General features: G+C 31.2%; 1 protein-coding gene across 6 annotated transcripts in view; it reads right to left on the bottom strand.

Annotated features, from left to right (window-relative positions):
• Positions 1-519: 519 nt before the first annotated feature.
• The window catches only part of fy (fuzzy planar cell polarity protein-like protein), a 61,566-nt gene continuing 35,867 nt past the window's right edge, over positions 520-26,218 (bottom strand). For all 6 annotated transcript variants that reach the window (XM_035362768.2, XM_035362767.2, XM_035362763.2 and 3 more), the window contains 4 exons: positions 24,571-24,674; positions 6,220-6,428; positions 5,362-5,515; positions 520-732 (listed from right to left, as the gene is read on the bottom strand). In XM_035362768.2, coding sequence (XP_035218659.1) covers positions 666-732; positions 5,362-5,515; positions 6,220-6,428; positions 24,571-24,674 — 534 coding nt within the window. In that variant the 3' untranslated portion in view covers positions 520-665. The remainder of the gene's footprint in view (positions 733-5,361; positions 5,516-6,219; positions 6,429-24,570; positions 24,675-26,218) is intronic.

Genomic DNA, 26,218 nt, shown 5'->3' on the forward strand with positions numbered 1-26,218 from the left:
TGAATGATACATTGAAAATATGTTACTATGTACTACTAATCAAGAAACACCTACAATATCAGAAGTAGTTAATTTGGTAGCATAAGTTAACAAGTAGATTTTTTAAATGGATCGAATTACATCAGTGAAAAAAAAATCACAGAATTATTGACCATGGAAGTCATTTTGTGAATTTTTTTCTGTGTAAAATACAGTTTGCAATTGATTTAAAATGCTACAAACACTCAGATTTTAACTTAAAGTGGAATTCTGTATTTGCACTATAAGATGTAAAAAAATTAACCACTGCATTGTAGGGTATGTTGTAGCTTTTCATAAACATGAAAAAACAAAGATCTAATTCTTAAAATGAGTACTCATGTCTTTCATCTTTCAAATGTTAACTCAATAAAAATTCAAGAAATTGTATCTTTTTAAATTATTGATGTTTCAAATGCTATTATATCAATAACTTTTTATATTATTGATATAATAATGGGTAGGTTAAGATATGTTCCATTTTAAATAAAAGTACAGCAATCTCATTGTATAAAAAACTTTAAAAAAAGCTGATATCTTAACAGTTCACTGATTCTTGAATACAAAGGCCATTTGATCCCATCTTCAGAGAAAAGTTTGGAAATCTTATTTTGAAACATTTTCATTAGAATAATGAATTTGTCCAGTTATTTTCCAACTGTAGGAAATAGCCTTTTTTCAGTCAACAACTTTAAAGTTTTATGAGATACAGACCTAAAAGAAAATGTTATATTAATTCTATCTTTCTTGATATAACTCAAGAAATAATAATGAAATAAATAATAATAATGAAAATTATTATTAAATAATAATGATATAATAATGAAATGATTAATAATAATGAAGTAATAATGAAATAAATAATAATGAAATAAATAATAATGAAAGCATTTGTTTATGCATATTCTGAAGAGATAACATACAAGGGCTAGACAATAAACTGAAACATTTGCATTTATAGTACAATACTTTATGAATACAGTGTAGACATTCTTAAATATGTCCATACTACACCAGTTTTTGAAAATAGGCAATATAAATCTTGTTTAATCATTAAAACTTTTTTCAGCTATTCCCCTTTCAAAATACAGCTATTTCGCATCATGATAGTGAAAGAGGAAAGTTTTTTAAATTCCTCCTTCTAGAATATCTGAGACAAGCTGTGGAGGATATGCAAGCTCACTTTCATGTTCTTTGAAACACTCTGCCACTAACTGTCATTGCAATACATAGAACATCATCAAGATATACAGTTCTGTCTTAATATCAGCTGTAGCTGCAGTTTCACTTATCTATGGCTTGAAATAGTAGAAAGGGGAAAAAATTCCTTAAATTTTGTAAACTGTAAGTTTAAAAATGCGAATGAAGTGACAATAGTTTATAACAAAACCAATAGCATCTGCAACATGTCCAGTATTGTCTTTCCATATTTTTGCAGCAGGACAGGAATTTCAACTATCAAATGGTCGCAGAGTAAATGACGGGCAAGATCAAACTGTGGCTCATAAAACACATAAAGCTCTTTAGTCCCTTAAATGTGATTCATCTACACTAGACAGTAGTTTTATTTTTTGAAATAGAAACTATGCAAAACTTCTTTACCAATTAGTAATTAAATTTTATAAATTACATTATACATGCAATAATTTAATTGATTTCAAACTGTCCACCATCAGCTAATGGTCAAAGTAACACACAAAATGGTAAACAATTGCATTTTTGCAAATTACTGTAATGCCCATATTATTTTTAGAACAGGTAATGGACTTCATGACAGCACAAAAAATATAAAGATAATTTAAAAAATAATACACTACATTTCCTCCCCTTTTTTCTTTTAGGTATTATTTTTATGTTTTATTATTAGTCTTGTATCTCTGAAGATTTGCTATTCTTCGTTATCATTATTATTTACGGCACTTTGCTTTGCAGTAAATAAAATTTGGGGTATTTATTAGGATTCCTTGCTAGTGTGGTTTAATTTACATTGGCCAAACTAAGAGAGTCTTAAAATTTCACATCAAGGAACATGAGGCATATGTTAGAAAAAATTAAAAACAGAAGTCTTCTGTTGCCAACATTGTTGGTCCAAAAATCACACTTTCAATTTTTCTGCTGCCAAAATTATTCAAAAAACATCTTCCATTAGAGAACTGGATTTTCTAGAGGCATTTCACATTAAAAAAAATCTTTCTGTTCTAGTTAACGATCCTAATTCCAATCCATCTTTGCCTTCGGCCTTTAAAGAAATTATGTTTTAGTTCTGGTTTCATCAACAGATGGCACCACTAGCTTATTTTCTGTCCAGTCTTTCTTATCTTATCTAATCATTATATCCTATCTTGTTCATTTGCGCTTCTGCAGCTGAGGATGGTGGTTCGGTAAAACCATCGAAACTAGTCCTGTGAAAATTTGAAAATAGTATAACGCTGATTTTTGTTGTTTGACTTCTGAATTAGTATTTCCTCGGCATATTATTGTATCTTAATTATTTAACTATGTTAGACATCATTCTTGTTTAGTTCACATTTAAAAATTTCTGAGGGTCATTAGTTGATCATTTTTTTTCACACACTTTGTAGTAGAGTGGATTCCAGAATACAGAGCAGAAGAAATAACAGTTCGCTGATTCTTCAAGAATACAGAGGTCATTTCGTCCCATCTTCACAGACAAGTTTGGAAACCTTATTTTGGAACAGTTACATTAATAATAAAGTTTTTATTATATTTAATAAAATATTTGTATGTAGCCACATTAATTATATTAAAAAAATGTGAAATTCTCATTAAATGTTTCTTTACATGAAAATCTTCTGTTTCATTACTTTTAAAATATGGTAAATACAGAATTGTAGGCTTGGAAAATCTAGCAGCGATTATCGAAATTTCCTGAATCCTAAAATGTGCATACTACTGTCATGAAGTTTGGCCACCCTTTGATTTATTACTTATATTTTTTCCCATACCCACACTTCTTTTTAAACTTTTTTCTATTCTTTTCTATCAATGATCCTATTATCCGTAGAAATGTATTACTGATGCCTTATTACTCTTTAAAGTTTTTATTTACCATAATAAGTGCCTTAAACATAACACTAGTGATGCTACAAGTGACTGAAAGCTACTAGCATTCTGATTATTCTCCTTCTTACTGAACTTCTTACTTCAAACTTGTTGGTAACTAATTTTTCATCAGGCTTATGTGTCAAAGGCAATAGCCATTGTTAAAATATTGGCACGCTAAGAACTCTGCACAATAGCAATCAATCAATAAAATTAAAAAAAACCAAGAAACATCAGTAATAAAATTCTGAACTCAAGATATTCTTCTATTTTGTGCTGTTGTTCTCCCGATTACATAGCAATTTTTTTTCCACTTGAAAAAAAATCAGAGAATTGCACAAACTCAACATCTGTCTAACTTCAGCCCTGTGCATCGACCAGAGCAGAAATGTACTATGTTCATACCTGGATTTCTGCATTATACGTTTTGACAACATAGTGGGATGGTACATAACTATTTTGGTGACATACTGCTTTGTTCATGAACACTTTATGGAGACTTTTAAGTGGGGATAACCAGAAAGTACCCTACTTGTTTGTTATTAATGCTAGTTGAATTAGTGTGTTATGCTGTATAGTACAAGAAATGCATTTCATTAATTTCTTATTTGTCTTTTATGGAAATTAAAAATGTCAGAATCCTTTACTTTTACAGGTACAAGAAAGAAAATATATTCCAGGATATAGCACAAAATAACATTTTACATACCTTTATTCGGTAATGAAGTACGTACTGTCATACATAATGTCTTCTCGTGTACAGAATATTTCATTATTACTTTATTCAATAATAATACAGAGCATAATATGTCAATTAAATTTAACTAGGTATAGCTAGCTTACTTGCATACTTTTTCAATCACATTGTAACTGCATATGTTACAATAATATTCTGTTTCAGTAGCATTCCCTTTTAGCAACTGTAGTCTTGGAATGTATTAGCTACAATGAATTTGACCAATTGGTGGACTTAGTTCAACAGTCTTTGGCAGTGATGTGGTCATTAAGAAAGTCAGTGTTCTCAGAGACTTCCTTGAATCGCCCTCCTAAAGCCATCACCTTTCCATCTCCACACTTTATTTTGGGCATGGATGTGGACTTATGTTGGCAAGGATGGATTTGGGGCATGATTGTAGGATAGTTTTGTAGCTCTCAATCATGAATATTAACTTTGCGAGGCTCCCAACATGCTCTATATGTAGAAATAGGTGTGTACATTAGAATGCTAAGTTCTGTTACAATTTGAATAAGCTTCATTTCATGGCTATAACTGTTTTTAAGAATATAACATTCTTTTTGGATAACTTTTTCTTACCTCCACAGTCACTTACTCTGATTGAAACTGTTGCATATTCTAGGTTTACAGATATGATACGGGATATGGCGGCCCTTAGTACTCAAAAGGATATATTGTTTTGGTCAACAGATATACTAGCCAAATAATTACCAATGATATGTCCATTTTTGAACTTCAAATTATTTTTTATTTATGTCCTATAATTTTCTATATTCTAAATTTACCTCCAGTATTGCTGAAAACTTCAACTGTGCTGATGTTGACAAAATTTGAAACATTTAAATTTCCTAATGAAAACTGTATATGCTGGCTAAGGAATGTTATATTTGCCAAGTGTTTTGGTTTCATTCTTCAGCCTTTGCACTTGTTGTAATACAATAATGGAGATTGTTTGTAATAAATGTCAAAAATTCAGTAATTTATGCATCCCACGGATTCTTGACCATCATGCTATTATTCCAGCATCATGTAAAAACACTAAGACTGACTGATATTCTGTTTTTCAAACAGACTCCTATTACTTTTTAGGAAAACAATCAGTGATATAAATTAAAAAAAAAAAAAAAAAAATTCAACTAAGATTACAGTAACAAAAATTTTTTCAAAAAATAAATATAAAAGTTTTATGTAACAGTTATGTTTACCAATTTAATACATAGTAATTTTAGGTCTTGGTCATTTATATTGTAAAATTAATACCAATATAAAACATAACTATTAAACTAAAGTGTTTTACAGTAATTTTCTATAAAAGAGCCAAATGACCATTTTAATAGACTTTGCATGAAAAAAAAAAAAAAATTGCCAAATGAAATAATTTTTTCAATTAAATTAATAAATTAAGAATGACAATTTGTTCACAAGAAAAATTAAGCTTTAACAGATTTTGAGACCCAAATGAAGATTTAAAAAAAAAAAAAAAAAAAAAGCATAAGATACACATTTATTAATGAAAACAATATTTGGAAGTAGAATATACTTACCTTATAGCATAAAGTGGAATCTCATAGTTATAAAGAATATAAATCTGATAAGAAACTTCATTAATAACATAGCATTTATTTTCTTGTGTGCACATATAAAACTCGCCTGGTTTACAATCGCCATAGTCACAATTTCCAAAATCAAATGTATGACCTGGAAAAGGAGCAGTTTTTATATTTAAATTAATACATATTTCTCATATAATTTCTAAATATTTATTTCTTTAAATATTTAAGCTATAGGTATTTAAATCACTGGATCTAGAAGATTACTTATTTTAATTTTTATTAATTTGTTTTTATTAAATATAAGCCCAAATTTTAGTAAATACTAATTTTTAAAGATTACTGAAACATTTCATTGAAACTAAGTTTGATAGGCAATATTCTGAAATTGTACTTTTAATTTAAATATAAATAACAATGTAAATATTAAAAACGCAAGTAATAATACGAAATTTGAGTTTTTTCCTTACATAGCAACTTTGTGGTCTTATCTGCTATATGTTATTGATGTTTATTGTGTAGGATATAGACCACTTTTACATGTGTGTGTGTGTGTGTGTGTTTCGGTATGATTGCATATATTTTCAGAGATTTAGTTGGGTTTCCCAAAAATATGTGTAGTCATACTGAAATATTAGAAAGCTATTTCTTTATGATTTTACAAGATATAGCAAAAGTTTTTTTTGTTAGCCAAGTAACAGAAATTAGTCACTAATTTCAAAAACCAAATTATATTTTGCTTAAGGTCAATAAAATAAAAAGCAGAGAATAATTTGTAAAAAACTATACTAACAAAGTTATATGATTATTACTACATGAATTTTATTTCCAAGACAATTTATAATGACTTACATGGATTATCAGCTCTTAATCGTCGGTCTGCATCTGAATCTTTTTCTTTGAAATATGTTCCAACAACAAGCCTGTATAATGACCTCAGAGCCTCTTGTTTTTTTTGCCATTCTGATACATGGATGGCCTTTGATTCTGCTGAACAATCATCATTAGATGGCTGCACACTACACATGCATTGATTAGTTTCTGTATTTATGAGGATTAACCTGAAAAGATCAAATATTTTGTATTTGATATGAAACTTTAAACAAATCTTCTCTTTAGGTACATTTCTAGTAGCACTTCAAGATTAATTCAAACCTTATTTTAACCTTGTCACAAAGATTAATTTTGAAATATAAATGAATAATTACACTATATTTCGCATTGCCAAGGAAATTATATGGCCAGGATTTATTACTGCAAAATGAAAATAGTCTGCAAAAGCAGTCGTCCATAGCAAAACGAAAAATTTTATTACCATTGTTGTTATTAGTTATGGGCTTTCTGAATGAATGTACATTTTCTGAATGTAGTATATTTTTATGCTTTCTTTTGATAGCATATAGTACACACATAACATCTACATATGTGCAAATTTTTGACAGCCCTGGAAGTGAACATTTATTTTGGCGATTTTATTAGATTGAATGAGTGCTCACAGTGTTTCCATTTACTTATATTAGATGCAGGACATAAACATTATAATCTTACATTTAGTCTCAATGTTCTATTTGCAAAACTATTTATAAAAGCTAATTTGAAGTAAATAGTAGTTAATAGTATTTTGAAATAAAGTACTTATTATTCCAGGATGTACTCATTAATACTGGCTAGACAAAACATATTATGTGGTCTGTAGCATTGATACATATTTTGAATTGACCACCATGTGTGAAAATTTTGACCGTCATTGATATACTGTATTAACTTTGTAGAGAACTTTTATCAAAAATGAAAATTAACTCCTTTTAGCTCTTTTCAAATCTGTTTTTAAAATTGTAATTTAAATTCATTCATCAGTAATAGCAAAACAAAAAAACTGCATTCTGTCAAAAACATGATTTTTTTCCCCTTCAGCATTATTGGGGATGACTGCAAAAACAGAACATTAAACAACCTACTTAACTCAGGAGTTCTCAAATTATATCTCATGGACCTCGAAACCTGCCATTGTGGTCTTTCTAAATTTGCAAAAATATTAATTATAAATAAAATTAACAAGATTTTATATCATTTACTGCTGATGACATGTGACTAAGTATACTGGCATACCTTTCTCAAAACTCAGTGAAGCCAATGAACTCAAAACTCAAAGTATCCTCAAAACTAAATGAATTAATACCTGTCTATAAAGAAATTCTTTGACTATTCTCATTGCCTCTGAGAAAATACAGACAGCTTGATGGAAAACTTAGTTTGTGGGTTAGTTGTGTAAATCAGAGAATTCTGAACCATTCTGAGCCTTAGAATCTTTCAGTAGAACATATATCACTAATGGAAAGAAATTATGAGTGATGTATGTCTGCATCCTGAAACTCTGAGGCCACAGTTTGAAACTTATTTTCCAAGTGATAAATGTAACGAATTTTCATGGGTTCCTGATCCTTTCCATTGTGATTTTGATAATAACAAACTGTCATTTAATGAATCAGAACAGTTAATTTAACTTCTCTAATGATATTAAACTTAAAATGAAATTTCAAGCAAAAGGTAATTTCTGGAACTCATTACTATTAAGAATGGAATGTAGTGAATTTTAAAATTATAACTCAGTTTGGTGTCAATATAACTGTGTAAGAAAGGGTTTTCCCCACTGATTCAAATGAAAACAAAGGAATAAAATTGACTTGATGTGTGACCCAGTCTCAGATTTACATCCAAACATGGAACACACACACTACCAGCATACATCCAAACATGGAAGAGCATGCTCATTCATGCAATTAATAAAAGTACCAGCATTTATTTAATTTTTAGTTATTAAATAAAGATTATTGAAACTCTAACAGCCCTGAATTGTTAAAAACAAATAATTTTTTTTCTATTACTTTAATTAATTAATAATAGTATAAATAGCTGGGTTCGTTTAAGCTTTCTAATGTTTGTAAATGATTTTTAAGTGTGTGAAATTTCTACTGTTAAATTTTCTTAAATTTGTTGGCAAGTTATGGCTCAAAAACAATGTTGACATTGCCATAATATAGCATACAAGCTACATTTGCGCATGCTAAAGAACGTGGAAACAGGGCTGCAGAGACGCATTTTGAGCCATCCCCAACTGAGAAAATGATAAGAACTCGGCAGAATCAGGAAGAGGTAGTAATATACTGGATGGTACAAAGGACAATTTATTATCTGAGTCCTCATATGCTGATTTATAAGAAGTTTCCAGTGACTCTTCATTTAGCTCTGGAGATGAGTGTCTGGGTTTTGACGAAGGAGATTAAAAGATGTTCCTTCCTAGATAGATTGGGTATTTGCAGAAAGTATTACTTTGTATTTGTATTTCTTTATATTTAAAATACTGTAAATTCATTATAATGATAAGTAATAAAGTTTCATCCTTCAAAATTGTGTAGAAAAAAGGGGGTGCATCTTATACGCCGGCAAATACGGTAATTTGATGTAAATGTTAACTAACAGTACATGTTTCTTATTCCAGGATGTATTCCTTAATATTGGAAAAACAAAATATACTTAATGGCTTGTGGCATCAACATACATTTTAAATTGACCTTCACAAGTACAGTCTTATAGTAAGAATTCTTTGTATCCTCCAGTGAATTAATACGGATGTTGGTTACTGGGCATTAAACAATGATTATTTCAAGCACATAAAATGCTCATTCAGAAATTTATACGAGCTTCTCTTTGGAATTTTTTTGTATCACCTACTGAATTATTTATATAGATCCTAATCTTTGGGCCTTTATCACGTTACTCAAGATCTATTTTCAAAGCACATGAAATAACCGAGTGATTTCAAGGATATTTGGAATCCTTTGTATCATCTATTAATACAGACTGTCATGTCTAGATCCTTGAAGGATAAACAATTTGAATAAATGCATAAAATACTCATCTGGGTGATTTATGCTGCTTATGTCTTTCTTCTAAAATTCTTTATATAACCCACTTGATTTTTACAATCCTTGAATTTAAGATCCTTGTATGTCAGATAAGAATTATTTCTAAGGGTATGAAATACTCATCAAGCTAGTTTATACTTTTGTTTATTTATGGGAACATTTCTTTAGAATTCTTAGTATTGTGTATGGAACTCCTATAAGCACTAATCTTTATGTCCTTGTACATTCATTAACAAAGAATCATACGTAGCTTGTATGCTATGTTATGGTAATGTCAACATTATTTTCAAGTTTATGAAACTTATTGGAGACAAATTATCTTGCATTTTTAGCAGTTTGTTTTCCAACCTTAAACCATGAAACTGTTGAAAGGAATTTTTATGATCTGTACAATGAAAAGTCAGTTCAATAGAAAAGTGATGTACATGTAAATATGAGCACCATGGCATCACAGGGAAGGTCAGTGCACACAAAATGCAAGCAGTCAGCAAGCGCAGTGCAAAGTAACTTAAAAAGAAGGTGCATTTCTAGGTATTCTTCAGCAAGTGAAAGTTTGATTGTACGAGCAGTATATCTACAAGAAAACACCAAGATGCCTTTATATGTGATAGAATGATTGAAAAGCCTGAAAAGGGATGTACAGGGCAGTTTTTCAGACTCCTGTAAAACCGTTCTGCCTATCGGATTTTGATGGAACTTGGTATATACATTATATGGACTAAAAATATTTCTGCAATAAAAAATAGTTCAAAATTTGATCACCAGATGGCAATTTTCAAAATGCAAATTAGTCAAACCTATAAAGAGACTGTCAGAGCTAGAAAATCATTCTGCGTGCCTTTGTCATCTTTAATCATGCCCTTACAGAAAAAAGATCGAGCTTTACTGGTAAAACTGTCTTATGAGAAAGTTTAAAGGGATTGTGAAAAGGGCCCATGTCGAAGAATAATTTGAAGAAGATGATTATGAAATTTAAAGCGACTGGAAACTTGAGTGTGCTGCTAGGAAGAGGCAGAAACAGGGTGTGAATGAAACTGTCAAAGACATCGCTACTACTGTGGTTGAAAGAGCCTCCAGTTCCCGTTATTCTTCAGCAAGTGCTCAATCAGTGTCACATGTGTTGGCCATTCCTTGGTCGACAGTATGAAAAATTCTGCAATCCATTTAAAAAAAGTATCTGTATAAGATCCACTTAGTATAAATGCTGCAACCTCAAGATCACTAAACACGCTCTGAATTTGCTTGCCGATTTTTGCCGAGAATGCATGTTGATGACTCGTGGCCTTAGAAAATTCTATGGTCAGATGAGGCGCACTTTTCTTTAGATGGAGCTGTGAATAATCAAAATTGCCACATATGGGAATGCTTCATCTCCTAATGTCTTGCACCAATAACACTGCATTCCAATTATGTGACTGCATGTTGTGGATTTATTGCTGATTTTATCCTTGGACCGTTTTTCTTTGAAACACTCACTTCTCAAGGTTCATGCTCTGTCATGAGTGCACAATGCAGTGAACTCCTTCGACAGCAAGTCATTCCTACTTTATAGGAAGTAGGAATGTTTGCAGACCATTGTCTTCATGTAAGATGGAGCAACTCCCCACATTGGGCGTCAAGTCAAAGAACTGCTTTGTGCTAACTGTGTAATATCCAGAGCTTTTCCGGATGCCTGGCCTCCTCGTTCACCCAACTTAAATCCCTGTGATTTCTGGTTGTGAGGATTCCTAAAAGATCGTGTTTACGGAGCAGGAATTAGGACTTTACCTGAGTTGAAAGCCAAAATTACACGCCATCTTGCTAAAATCCCTCGAGAGTTACTTTGTGTTATCATTGCGCTTTCAACACATAATTGATGTCAACGTAGCATACATTGAAAACATTCTGTAACTGAATAAATTTTAATGGTTCTGACAGATTGTTTTCACTTCTCTAGGGGTTACAATTCCCCCTGGTGGTTAAAATTTGAGCTATTTCTTATTGCAGAAATCGTTTTCCCACATTCCATATAACATATATACCAAATTTCATCAAAATTTATTAAGTAGAATAGGTTCTAGAGAGGTCTGAATAGGGTCACTTTAATTATAACTACCCTGTAGTTTGACATCCATTGCCCAAGAAATTAGAACTGATAAAAGTGTTGTTTCATGAGTTTGGAAAGCCTTCCGAATGACAGGTACAGCTGTAAGAAAGGTTGATGTTGGTCGGCCAAGCAAAACAATGGTGACTGATGACCGATATATCGTCCAGCAGGTGAAAAGAGATCAAAACCAGACAGTGGGCTACAATGCTCACAGTTGTGCTTGGCAACTGGGTGACAACAGTCCCAGTTTACTGTGGCCAGATGACTTCATAAAAGTGGCTTATTTGGCCACTGAATGCTGTATACCATTGCGAATAGCCTATCAGTGGCAGCATTTACAGTGGTGTAGAGAAACTGGACAAAGACTGGATACCAATGCAGTCATGCCTTCTTTATCACCAATTGGTGCCAACTGATGTGAAGGTAGCACATTAAAATCAGGGACCCTTGGGTTGCCCTGGCATGCTAATATGGGAAGGCATTATGATGAATGGATGGATGGAACTCCACATTTTCAACAGAGCTTAAGTTACTGCACATTATTACTAAGATGAAGTTATTCTTTCCCTCGTGTTTATTTTCCGGGGTGCCACTGGTCCTGACTTTGTTTCTATAGATGGCAAAGCATGGCTACACAGGTCTCATGCTTTGAAGAACTTCTGAAAAGTGAAGATATCCACAGAATAGACTGGCAAGCATGCTCCCCTGATTTAAATCCCATTAAACATGTATGGGTTACTTTAAGGAGAAACATGGCGGCACAGTCTTACACTCCTGAGAACATCAGATAACGGAAACATTTGTTGTTTGAAAAATGGGAAATCTTACCCCAATAACTGTATGATAATCTGAAAGTCTGAATAACAACACACAAAGGCTAGGTCATATCTCTTAATAAGGCTCTCTAGTTTATTGTTCTCCCTCTTGACCTGACAGTTTTCTATACCAACACCATTCTGTCAATGAAACCTTTTTTATTCATTCTGTACCATATGCATCATATTTATTATTATTACTTTTTGAGTATGTATATATATATAATGTTGTATGATCTTAAATTCATTTAGTGCAAAATTAATTTATTCTACTACTTGCGCAATTGCTGCAAAGCAAGTTAATAATAATTTATTTACTAAATAATATTGATTATATTATCTCCTAAGATTACATATAGTAGAATGATATGAAAAGAGTGAATCCATACTTAGTAAGTTCTATTTTGAAAGATGTTTTTAAGTAACTTGAATGTAAATTGTTAAACATATTTAATGGGGACTGGAATTAAATCATGAATAACAATTGTAAAAGGAATAAATTAAAAGCAAGAATTAAATTAAATGCAAGTAATCATTGTCATTGATCAGAAATTAGTTGGCTTTTCAAGGGGAACAAACCAACTCCCGTTCAATGAACAATAATTAAGAAATAAATACGAAGGTGTTTCGTCCTTTACTTGAGCAATAAGGCGATGCCAAACCGGCAATTCAATTCAGGCCAAACATTTCCATGAATAGAATTAAGAACCAATGCAGAGATACAAGGAACTCATTCCGATTAAGTATTTTAGTTAATTCAATTTTGAGTGAAAAGCAATTTCTGCAGTAAAAGTGATATCGCTCCAGTAAGCATTCCCCGACGCCCTCGTGTTTATGCATTTGACTTCAATTATTTGTAAAAATTAAGCATTGGAAATTATCATTATGAAATATAATTCAAAGTACTTGAAACAAACATTAGAAAATTACAAAATATAAGAAAATAATGAAATCTTTGTAAAAACAAATAAAAAAATAAAAAATATATATAATAAGAAAAGTGAATGTACATGAAGATATAAAGGCCAGAAAAAGCATTAATTAACTTACGGTCTTTCTAGTTGGGAGTGGGCAAAGTGTTCTCTTCGCGTCTGACTCAGAAGTGTTGTATTCAGAAAATTCTTTAGCGGCAGCGGGGGCTTTGAATTATATCAGTCGGTAAGACTTGTGTGAAGTAATTTATGGTGTGGGAGGGACTAGGAATTCTTAGGGGACGTATGCTGTGGAGCTCAAATTTGAGTGAAACTGTCTGTTAAAATTTTTTTGAAAATACTAGTGAATGGAAATTAATTAATTTCTGGCTAATTGTCGTTTCACAATGATGAAGAATATAAGAAAGGAAAAAAGGAATTTTCACTGTCAAAGAGCTATTTGACAGACTAAAGATTATGAAATAGGCCCATTTTTTTAGTAACAGCATAAGTCTGAAGACAATTAGCTTTTTACATTATATACAGCTTAGTAATTACACTATGTACAAATCCTGCAACTGATAGTCACCCAACTTATACCGCCTTCTCAGGTTTAGGAACAAATTATCATATCCCTATCAGTTAAATGATTTAGAGTGAGTATTAATCGCCTGCTCTTTTAAGGCAATGGTTAATAAATTGATTGGGTATTAGATTATTTTTGAGAATATTAATAGGGAGCATAATTTCGTGTTGTAGAACTATCGTATCTGTGCAGATATTTTTAATTTGTTATATTTGATTTATTATTGTATTGTTAATTACTTTTTTTGGATATGTTGGAATTCCAGTTTATTAATTTATTAGTATTGAAATTTCTTGTTTTGTCAAAAAGTAAATTTTTTTTGTAGTTAATGATTTGAAGATCTAGATAGTCTATGCTATTTTGTGAATTATTAGTTTTATTAAGTGTAAGACAATTTGGATAAATCTCGGAGTGTTCAATTTTATTAAAATTATTAATTGTAATAAGGTCATCATTATATCTGTAGGTGTACTTGTAGTAATTTAACTCTTGTGGTTGTAGATTTTTTGGAAGTTAAATTCTTTGATAATTAAAAAGATATTACAGAGCGAGATATTGGAATGTGAGCCCATTGGCAGACCTCTGACTTGTTTAAAAAGTTAATTTTGAAATTTGATGTAGTTATGAAAAAGTGTGCATTTTAGGTAGGTTTTCCATTTGTTAAGATTTATAATTGTGAGTATATCAGGGAAGAGTTTAGATAGATCTAGTAGACTAGTATAGATTTCTTCTAGAGTTTTCAGAGTCACAGCAGTTAATGTTTTGTATGTTAATTGTTTGAATGGCATTAATGACAGGAGTGTTATTATGGATGATCCAGCAATAGTTATGATTAGTATTACAATCGTTGAAAATAAATTTACAGATTTTTTTAAGTTGAATTGAAAAATAATAGTCTATACTTTTCTTGTAATTATTAGTTCCATTTGCTATAAATCTGAATTTTAATGGTGTTTTATGGAATTTGGGAAGTGCATATAGGTTAGTAAATCTGTTGTAGTTTGGATTTAAAGTAATATTTAGTTTTTTATGAAAAGTTTTAATTCTGTTTATTATAGATGTTTCTGTAAGGTTGGCTAATTGATAAGTAGTTGCATTTAAAAGTTCTTTATGAATAATTTCTGTGTACAATTGTTTTCAGATAATGTTAAAGTTATTATTTGCTTTATCAATTTTTGTAATAGTAAAAAGTTTTCTTTAATTTTTTAATATCTGATGATAGTTGCGACCAATTCAATGTATGTTTAAACTTGAGGTGATTGATTTCGATGGATATGCGCTGAAGAATTTTATCTTTCCATTTAAAAAAAGTATCTATTAGTAAATTCAGTTGAAAGCTTGCTTTAACTATAAATTCATGGATGTTGTTTTCGAAAGTCTTGCAACAGTAATTTTTAGTTATGTTTCTGACTGGTCTAAATTTTGCACCATAACTCATTAGTGTTTTTAGTTGATAGTTTTGTATGATATTCAGGTTGCCAGTAATTATGTGCTGGTGATGAAAATCTACGTAAATATTGTAAATTGGTGACTTACAATGTCATTCTGCTGTTTCATCTATTTCATGGTGGTTAGTTAGCAAGTTGCTTAAGGTCCTTTGATATTTAAATGCAACTATTGGTATGGTGTGTACAGTTGGGAAGTAAACTTTACAATCATTGATGATTCTTGAGAATCGAATATAGTCAAACTGCGGATGCAGAAAATTGACTTTAAAATAAATTTTGCGTTGAGTTAGACAATTAGAAAGTCTGAATAGAACATAGTTTCGAGAACTATGTCTTTAATGATTTGTATTTTGTTGTAGCTTTCATGAATGAATTTTTTTAGTTTGATAAGGAATTTATTAGTACAAGAGTGTAACCAGTTGAGAAGTTTCTTGGGGAAGTTTGCTAAGTCAAAAAAAAACATTTCAATTGTTTTTTCAATGCATGTGTATCCAAAGTGGATAAAAATTTAGCATTATTTTTTAATTTGCTTCCTCTCTTTCCTCTTTGTGTTTTGTTGCTGTAAAGTTTAAATTGGCTGAAAATTGATTTTTTAGATGTATCTCTGTGACTATGTATATAAGTGTTAAGTCCATAAGGATAAAGTGAATGTTGTTTTAGTATATAGAGTGATTCCTGAAAAATTCATGTTTTGTGATTGGGTATTATATCTAATATCTGAAGTTGAATAGAGTTGAAGTCATGATGTTTAAAGTGCTCTAATTCTGCTGTATTGAGTTGTGATGGTGTACTTATATTAGTGCGTTGAATTTTTTAATTTGAGCTCCATGGTTATTGATTCGAAAGTTAAGATTGTTTTTAGTCTGTCCTATATATTTAATATGTCAGGTGCCGCAGGTAATCGTGTAAATAAAGTTAAATGTTTTTCATAGAAACTGTTTTTTGGGGTTGCCTGTAGTAGGCATGATGTTAAATTTTCAACACCATGCCTACTACAGGCATTTCAAGCGATATCACTTTTACTGCAGAAATTGCTTTTCACTCAAAATTGAATTACCTAAAATACTTAATTGGAATGAGTTCCTTGTATCTCTGCATTGGTTCTTAATTTTACTCACGGAAATGTTTGGCTTGACTTGAATTGCCGGTTTGGCATCGCCTTGTTGCTCGAGTAAAGGACGAAACACCTTCGTATTTATTTCTTAATTATTGTTCATTGAATGGGAGTTGGGTTGTTTCCCTTAAAAAGCCAACTAATTTCTGATCAATGACAATGATTACTTGCATTTAATTTAATTCTTGCTTTCAATTTATTCCTTTTACAATTGTTATTCATGATTTAATTCCAGTCCCCGTTAAACATTTTTAACAATTTACATTAAAGTTACTTAAAAACATCTTTCGAAATAGAACTTACTAAGTATGGATTCACTCTTTTCAGATCATTCTACTATAATTAATCTTAGGAGATAATATAATCAATATTATTTAGTAAATAAATTATATATATATATATATATATATATATATATATATATATATATATATATATATATATATATATATATATATATATATGTATGTATGTATGTATGTATGTATATATAATTTATTTACTAAATAATATTGATTATATTATCAATATTATTTAGTAATTATTTTACATATGTATATATATATATATATATACATATGTAAGATAAAATAATATATATGTACTTTCTGAAACATGTATATGTAAGATAAAAAATATGAAAGCAAACTTCTGATTTTAACAGGCAGTTGCCCTTTTTATCTTACATTTTAATTTGGGTATTTCCCCTTTCTGCTTTAAAAATAGCAACTATTTATATTATATCAATCTAAACTGCATTATTTATCCATAACATATGATCTTACACAATGCGTCAATGCAGATACATTTTAGCTAATCATTGAATAAGATTTCAATTGAAGCACAAACTTTCTGCCTCCTTCTGAATGCATCACACATTTTCACTTGTTTCCTTGTTGCTAACATGCACTGCAGCTTGCTTCTCTCTGTATGATTCATTGTCTTAAGATATGCTAAGCTTTAAAAAGTGTGGGATGCATGTTGCACCTATGAAGATATAAGAATGAGAATACGCATCTCAAAGAAAAGGTCCAAAATAAAATTATGTAAATCAAAAAATCAAATTACTTGTTTTGTCTATGGCTATGTTAGTCTACAATTTCATCCTTCTATATATGCAATAAATATCTCCAATCTGTGACTTATAAAGTTCAGATTTGATTGTATATGTATGCAGAACCTATCTCATTTAGAAACAATACCAAAATGTAGATCCGATTCAATGCATACCAAAACTTACGCAGAGCAAAGCAGTTTCTTGTGGCTTGCATTGGCAATGGAATCTTGTGGCTTGCATTGCATAGGAATAATAAATAGCAAGGATACCATACTAAATAGCGGTGGCGTAGCTAGGATTCCAGCACTCGGGAGCAACTGAAGAATTTGCACCCTTTTCTGTGTGCCAAGAATGGAAAATATTTCATTAAAAAATTCCCCTTTTGCCCCACCCTAGCCAAAGAATATGTATTGTTAAGAAGGAAAGCTTCACAGCAGCAGGAGTGGCTCCCTCCGAACGAAAAGGGACACAACTGCGCATGCGTGAAATATCTGTCGCCAAAAAGGGCCAAAGCTCAAAGCTGATGTCCAAGTTCGAACAGGTTCGACGGTCACGTTTATCAAGAGTTAAAAGCTGTGTGACTCCATGTTTTTCCCTACATATTGACAGATATAAAATCAGACATCAAACTGTGATATGGATAATACAAGTTCAACAAGTAAAGCAAAAAAGGACGAAAATTCGAGTTTAAATTACGCGAAAAGTCAAAGAACGATTCATCTTAACCGGTGTTCCTCAATTTCCTGTACACGTGGCGGAGATGGAAAATCTTGGTCAGGTACATCACAAAGGGGGAAATTCTCGCCAACAGGTGCCGTCGCCAAATCCCTTGGCGAATTGTCCCTCTTCTTTCTAGCGGCGTAGCAGACAAACTGGTTTACATTACGTCTATGGAGCCTTTCCTTCTTTACATAGACTTTCTTTGCCCTAGCTATGCCACTGCTAAGTAGTTAGTTGAAGTCATGCAAGAGCTGCTGATAAGAATATATGTCATGTAAAGATTCAGCACTGCTATGAAAGTGGAAGGAAAGCTAGCATAGATGGCTCCACCTGTTGGTCTTGTATGGCTAAATCGTTTTTCATGCAAGACAGTAAAATTTCTTCTTGTGAGTTCAGGTTTTATTTCTTCATTAAGAACTCATGGGGAAAATCCCTTAATAATAGCTTTAGCCACTTTCTGTTATCAAACTGTTAATGTAGGAATTCAAGCATAATTCGATATTGTATATGTATGTATATATAAAACATAAAAAATACATAAAGCAAAATACTAACTTTTATTTCCAATAGTCCATTAATTCTCTATTTTAATTAATCATTTCCTCTCTCTATCCTTTTCAAAATGTTGATGATACAGATAATTCAGAACTGAAACTCAAAATTCTAAACTCAAAATCCAAATCCTTTCTAGCTAAGCCTTCATATTATTAGAATATGATGCACTTGTTTTCTGCTCCTCTTTTTATCACAATGATATCTGTTAAGTTAGAATACAGTACCACCTATTGTATATAGAGAAAAACTCTCACTTGGCCATCTGGATTCGGCTAAGGAACATGCTAGAGCATGTACTAGCACTGAATGTAGTTTAGAGCATGTGCACGCACACACAGACACACACACAAAGGGCCTTTAAAAAAAGTTTAAAATAACTTTTAAGCACAGCTATTCTCATTACTGTATGAAACTATCCACCAAATATAGTGTACAAAGAGCATCAGATAATAGTCATTATTGCCAAATGAAATACAATTTCTCCCTTAAAAGACTGAAGGAATATTAGAGGGAAGGGCATTGAAAGAAATACCTAATCAGCAATATATCCTTCAACTTGGCATAATTAAAAAAAAATCATCGGTTCAAAGTACTTTGTAAATTTATGCACAAGCAGAATTTATTCACAAATGTAATCCAATATTCATGCACTTTTTATCTTGGAATGGGATGTGTAGCAATCTGAAAAGCATACTATACTTTTTCAGAAATAAAAACACTGCAACATTTCTAAAGAAAAACTAACATTTATTTTACTCAAAATTGAAAATTAAATACCATACGTTATAAATAAAGATTTACGTTATTGTTTAGTATGTACATCAGTTTGTTATCTTTGAGGCACGTGTGGAAGGAATGAGGTTAAGGCTAGTAAATCTTTACATGGGTGGTAGCCAGTCAACATTTAACTCGCCCTCTGAAACCTATTGATAAGTAAAGGGGACATTTATGATGAAGAGGCTGTATGAGAGATGGAAAGAGTTGGCACGTTAGATGGGTCTGCAACTTCAATTTCTGAAGTGTCTGACAATTTTTTTTGTTTTTATTTTTCATCATAAATATGATGATAGTTTTGTACAACATCATGCATATCATACTGTACCTTATCAAACCTTTCAAAATTTGGGTCTTGGTTTCTGAAAAAAAATCAGGACAAATTTCACTATTTAATAACACATTTGTTTGTATCTCTACTTGTTTGTAAAGTACGGAGTGTCTACATTTTTGTTTTGGAAGGGGGCCAGATAATCAGAAGACAAACAATTCTCTTACATGATATATTCTTTAAAAACATAACAAACAAAAATAAATTTATAATGTAAGAAATAATATTTGACATCTCATACAGATATCTTATTAATTACATCAAGTTTATTTAATTATGGCAAAGCACTCAAAAGCTACCTGCCAAAGGGAAGGGATGCCTTCATGGAGGATATTCTAAGAGAAACTGGTTAGTATTCATGTTACGCATGGGTACTATTAACTAAATTAAAGATCATTTTTAGAGGTCCTATTTCTGCTGACTAGTCACTATATATACTGGTTTCCAAAAACTAAGGAAATATCACAAAAATAGCAATAACTCATTCAAAAATAAGACTATCTGTATAAAATTTGAATATGTTGTCAAATAAGAGTTGAAAAATACAACTGCAGTATGCAAATTAGTGACGCTGCAACCAGAATACTTCATCCTGTGATACTGAAATAAAAAATCTGGGATAGCAAATTTGTAACAAAGACCTCCAGGCATCAACTGCCCAAACAACTGCGATGAAGAGCTACTGGGAGACTAGAGGCAGGACAAAGTCAGATAGCAGAGGCCAGATGGCCAAATGTGAGTCATTCTGTAGTTCAGAGATTTTGGCAACAATTTCTAACCGTAGATTTTGTTATGTATTAATAGATATATATTTTTTTAGCTTAAGTTGTTTTGCTTATTTCAGTTTTGATTTGTAATTAAAGTTCTAATATTTTTTTTTTTTTTTTTTTTTTTTTTTTTTTTTTTTTTTCCTGTTTAAAGTTGGTTGTAAGTTTAAATTGTAACATATGTAAACTTAGTTTTTGGTTAGGTTGTTTTAAAAGTTCTGAGTTGAAGTTGTTTAATTTTAATTTGAGTTTAGGGACTTAAGATTTTTGTTTTTGTTCTAGTTGTTTTGACCCTTAAGGTTGTTTAACTTTTAGCTTTAATTTTTATTTTAAAACTTTGCTGTTGCACTTTTGTGTGTTAATTTTTTTTCCCCTTAACTTTGAGTAATTTAATTGGTATCCCTCTTTCTTTTAACGTTAAACGAATACATACTTTCTGACTGGCAGTAGAAGAAAAATAATTTGATTCTATTTGTATTTCTTTTGGATAAATTGTGTTTAGTCTCATTTGGTGGCTGAGGAAACAATTATTACAGTGCTGACATTTTTATTATGAATTATAATGTTGTGTAATTAGTAGCTTAATTTTTTTTTAATTTCCCAAAGTCATTTTGTATTATCTTAGTTCAGAGATTTTCGCCCCTTGCCCTCTTTCCTTCAGCGGAAATTCTTATCAGCAATTGTACTGCACCCCAAAATTCCTTTCTGCTAAGCGTTCCACCATGTGTGTGGGGCGAAGTACTTGATAGTTTTACCATGTGGTTTTTACGAAAAGAGGACCCTGTTTTGCTGGACAAGGCTAGCAGGATGATGTTCTACAGCATACTTATGGTGGGGGAAAATATACATTGAGACAGATCTGCATTATCGACTGGGACCCTGGAGCGAGGCTAGTTTCTTCCCCCCTGTTTCCGCCTGTAGTTGTGATGACACATTGGTGTAGCCTTGGAAGTTGAACGATGGAATGGCGAGAAGTGGCTCATTTTGGTAGTCGGGAAACCCCTTCCCGTGAAGATCCAGAGTGTGGGTTGCCCTTTTTTTGGCATCCTGTTAGTCACCATCTACGCCAAGTTTTCAAAAAACGCGCCAGCTACTAAAACGGTGTTTTTTCGGGGAGACGGGGACAGAGAGATGGAGACGACAGAAGAGAGACGGAGAAATGAAATTTCACTAGAACTTATAAGATGTCAACTTAGGCGAGCAGCTCGGAGGTGAGCCTCATCTTAGACGTAGCAACGTAAATTAACCAACACCGAAGAGAAGCTGCAACACCTATATTTCTAAAATCCTAAAATTTACACTGTCATGATGGCCTGTGGAGGGAAGACCTGTGTCCTGCTGGTTGGAAGCAGTAATAGGAGGGAAGCCTGGCCTCCGAAACAATAGCTTAGTTGAGTCTCGTCAACCTAACCCTTTTTTTTTTGTTTTCTAATTTCAGATACTATCCCAAGTTTTCCTAGAGAAATAATGTTCGCTAACAAAACTAAAATGTATGATGGATCCCAAATATGTTAAAGAAATGAATATGAAAATGAAAGTCATCCTTTTCTGTTGTTTTCAAATTAGTTCTTTAATTGATCCAGCCCCCACGTTTAATTGTAATGTTTAGTGAGGTCATGACTCTCTTTTTCTGTTTTGTAATCATAATATTTTCCTACCTTAAATAAACGTAAGTTGATTTTATTCTACTGTTTGTATTTATTGTAATTATCTTTTACACTGGACCTTAAATATAGAACGGGTTAACAATATTTTCACAACGCGATTATTGAATTATTTTTGTATTTTGTCTTTATGTTTCACTATGACTGCTCACACACTTAGTATGTTATTGTTACAATATTGATTGATATGTTCAGTTAAGTGACTTATACACACAGTTACCTACCGCATCACCCAGAATGAACTTTTGCTCTAGTTGTTTCATAGATATGGTGTTCATTTATATTTATTAAGTATGAATTTATGTTGTTTTATATAACAATTTGGCATCCAGGAGGTCATTTGGCATCAAAGGATGGCTAACTGCTACGATGAGCACCAATGACTGATATTTGTTGTTGAGCACACGAAGGAACAGAACTGCAACTCTGACTCAACCCACATCCTCCCTTGCTACAGCCACTGGAAGGTTGGTGTACCATGCATGACCTTTGTGAAGCAACCAGGTTTCACAAAGTACTCGAGGCGACCAACCATTTGTGCGCTGCTCACGTCACATCATACAAGGGAACGTTTGAGGATGGGTATGTAAACATATTCTCTGGATTGCTGATCAATAGAATCTCTTTACGGATGAGTCCAGGTTTAGCCTCTAAAACAACAGCAGACATTATTTGATTTGGAGAGAACCTGGAAACTGCTACCATCCATTAAACATCCATGAAAGAGATGCTTAGGGAGGAGGCAGTGTCTGTATTTGGGGTGGTATCTATTTGGGTTGATGGACACTGTGTCTCTTTATGTTGAACCATAAATGCTCAGGCCTCCAGAGATGACATTCTTGATGCTTATGTGTGCCCTTATGACAGGGCAATAGGTGATGATTTCCCGCTACAGAACGTCAACACTAGATTGCACAGGCTTGCACTGGGGATGATTATCTTCAGCAGCAAACAATTCAGCGCATGGAATGGCCAGCTCTACAACCGGAACTGAATCCTATAGAACACATTTGGAATGCTTTAGCAAGATGTATAGCTGCTCTCAATCCTCCTCTTCAGACTCTTGCCATGCTTGTAACTGCTTTGCAAGAGCAATGGCTCTCACTTCATACAGAAGTGACAAACTGCATAATTGACAGCATTCATATCGCTGCCTGCACTGTATTGCTTCTAGGAGAGATCATTCTCCATGTTGAAGGTAATTTTCCTATACAAAACTGACACATCCAATTTGCTCATTATATATATATGCTAATTTCTTTAACACCATAATTGTTTGGTAATTTCACTTCATGTTATTTTATACTTTATTATGTGTTGCATACTGTGGGTCAGTTTCATTAAATTCTAGATGTAACTTTTTGAGCAATCATAATTTTTTTATTTTTCCTTAATTAATGATAACCAGTGGTTGCATAATAGCACTGACTGCTCCAAATTCCATCCCTGACAACTAAACAGCTGGCTGCATGAGGGTTTCTTGTTTTTCTCACACATTACATAAGGTTCAACTAACTGCTCTGAGAAAATCCTGTATGAAGGCACATCTCCTAACAAATAGTAGCTGTAACATGTTTGGCCATAATTAAATAATCCAATTACATTTTTTTCTGTTTACTTTCATAAGTTCACTTATAAACAACTATAATTCAATATATTTTATTCCTGTACACCATAATCTACTTTTTTATCATGTATAGTTTACTCTTATTTTTTCAATCATCATAATAATTTAAATAAAAATGCTTCATTTAAAACAAAAAAAATTTAATTCATTAATCCTAAAAGTTTTTGAAAAATTTTGAGATAATAATCATGTTATAGTTTCAAAATAAAACTACTTCAGCTATCAAATAGATCTGCAAAAATCTTTAATGAACTACATAATTTGCGTATAGGTTTATAAAATTATCAGACAAATTATAAATGACATAAATTTGATGTATTATTTAAAATAAAACAAATTATTAAAAACATACACTGTTTTTAAACTGCCCAGTCTGTCTCATTATATGTAGCTGTAGCACATTTTTATACTTTGCAAGATATATTAATCTTCAAGAAGATATTTTCAATTTAGACAACAGCTTTAGAATTAATAGTTTGTCTGGGAAAACAGAGTTACCTCACAAATGTAGGTAGCTGATTATTTATAAACATCATAAGAAACAGAGCTATAGTAGTCAAATATAATGAACACAAATGAAATAAAAAAATAGAGGTACTTGACTACAAATTTTCTTACCATCATCAGTCAAAAACAAATGCTATTGGCACAATATCAAAGACACTTAATTTTTATACAGAAAAAAGGATAAAGAGGATTCATATTTTAATTAAAATTTATTTGTATAAGACTTAAATTTTAAATCATACTGAATTATAAATTGCAAAATACATTCATAACCAATTATTTAAATATGAATTTGAGTAATATTATTCAACTCACCCAATAATATTTTTGTCAAGTTCAATATTTGATGGAAAGTTCCTTGGATGAAGGTTAGATACAACTTTCAATATATCAAAACAATCTCTCCAGATTTTGGGAGCCTACAAAAAATAATCAAATGCTATTATATTATGAAAAACTAATATTTTTGCAGTAACAAAAATTATTACTTTGAGAACACATTTTGTAGATTAAGAATATGCCATTTCTGTAGCTGGATTATATCATGCCTTTTTTAATAACTTCCTTTCTAAGTTTTTTTTTAAACTGTTTCATTTGGCTTCAATAATTAATTTTTATGAGGAAATTTAAACTACAAACCTAACATAATATTACGGAAATAGGATAAATTCATTCATTTAAGTAACACAAAGTATTTATATTGTTATAGTTTTCAATAGCGGTTATAAGAAAATATAAAAAACCTTAATAATTAGTCAATTTAATAAAAAATAACTATTAAGACATCACTAGTTTACCATTATATATTTGTTTAAAAGTAGAAACAATAAAACATAGAGTAGCAAAAGTATTAAGTAGACTGTTTTCAAAAACCAAAATTTCAATACAAGTATTCAGAATTTATATGTTTATGCACTTATTACCAGAAATTATATAATAATAGAGTTTTAAAGATGTATATAATAAAGGGAAGCAAGGCAAACATAAAAAATTCATATTATGGTATTACATAGAATACTAATGCTACCTATTATGCAGAAATATATATGCATATATTACAAGTGAGACATATCTTAAATTTTCTTGAATTTGAATTCTAAACAGTTCTTGAATCTTGTGTATCCTTCAAATTAAAAGTGAGGAAATTTTTAATGTAATATTAAAAAATTTTAAATACAGCAAAATTTAAAGTCTGCATTGATAAAAAAAAAAAAAAAAAAAACTTTAGAATACAGATTTAAAAATAATCCTATATTCATTAAGATACAAATGAATTTTGATAAAAAAAAGTAGTATATAATTTAAGCTTTTGAATACTGAAATTCACTTCCTCAACAGAATTTGACAAAACATTTTTGAGTAACAATTTATTTAACAGAGTGACTGAATGGTTCAACTGGTAAGCAATTGAAATCACGTCTGAGATGCAGCATTTATATACCATTGAATGTGTAGCTGGAAACATGTAGGGCTTATTAGTATAAATAATCAATGTCAAGAGTTATGAAAACAATTCCAGAATTAGTTTCAAGAATTTCCCAGAAAGTACATTTCAGATAAATTTCTAGCAAATTTCGCCAGATGATAAACTAAAATATATCTCCTCTGGCAGCCTTGAATGCAATTATGGCTGCCAGAGGAGATATGGTGATCTAGATACCATTGATATTGGAACAATCATGTTCCTTTTTTAAAATTATACCACTAATGGACATCAGTAACACTTAACTTTCCAAAGTATTGAGTATCAGTTACAATTTTTTGGAAAGGATTAAATGATAAAAAAACAAAACAAAACAAAAAAAAAACAAAAACAAAAAAAAAACGCAAAGATTAGAGCTTTTGAATTTGAAATCTTTCCAAGATTGTGGGATTCGAATAATAATGCTCCATCCCTAATATATATAAAATATGCAATTTTTCTTACTTGCATCATACACAAACATTTGATCAACAACTATAA

This window comes from Stegodyphus dumicola, chromosome 5 (genome assembly GCF_044657685.1).
Source record: "Stegodyphus dumicola isolate Sdum_Otavi_A_Nest chromosome 5, ASM4465768v1".
Lineage (NCBI taxonomy): Eukaryota > Metazoa > Arthropoda > Arachnida > Araneae > Eresidae > Stegodyphus > Stegodyphus dumicola.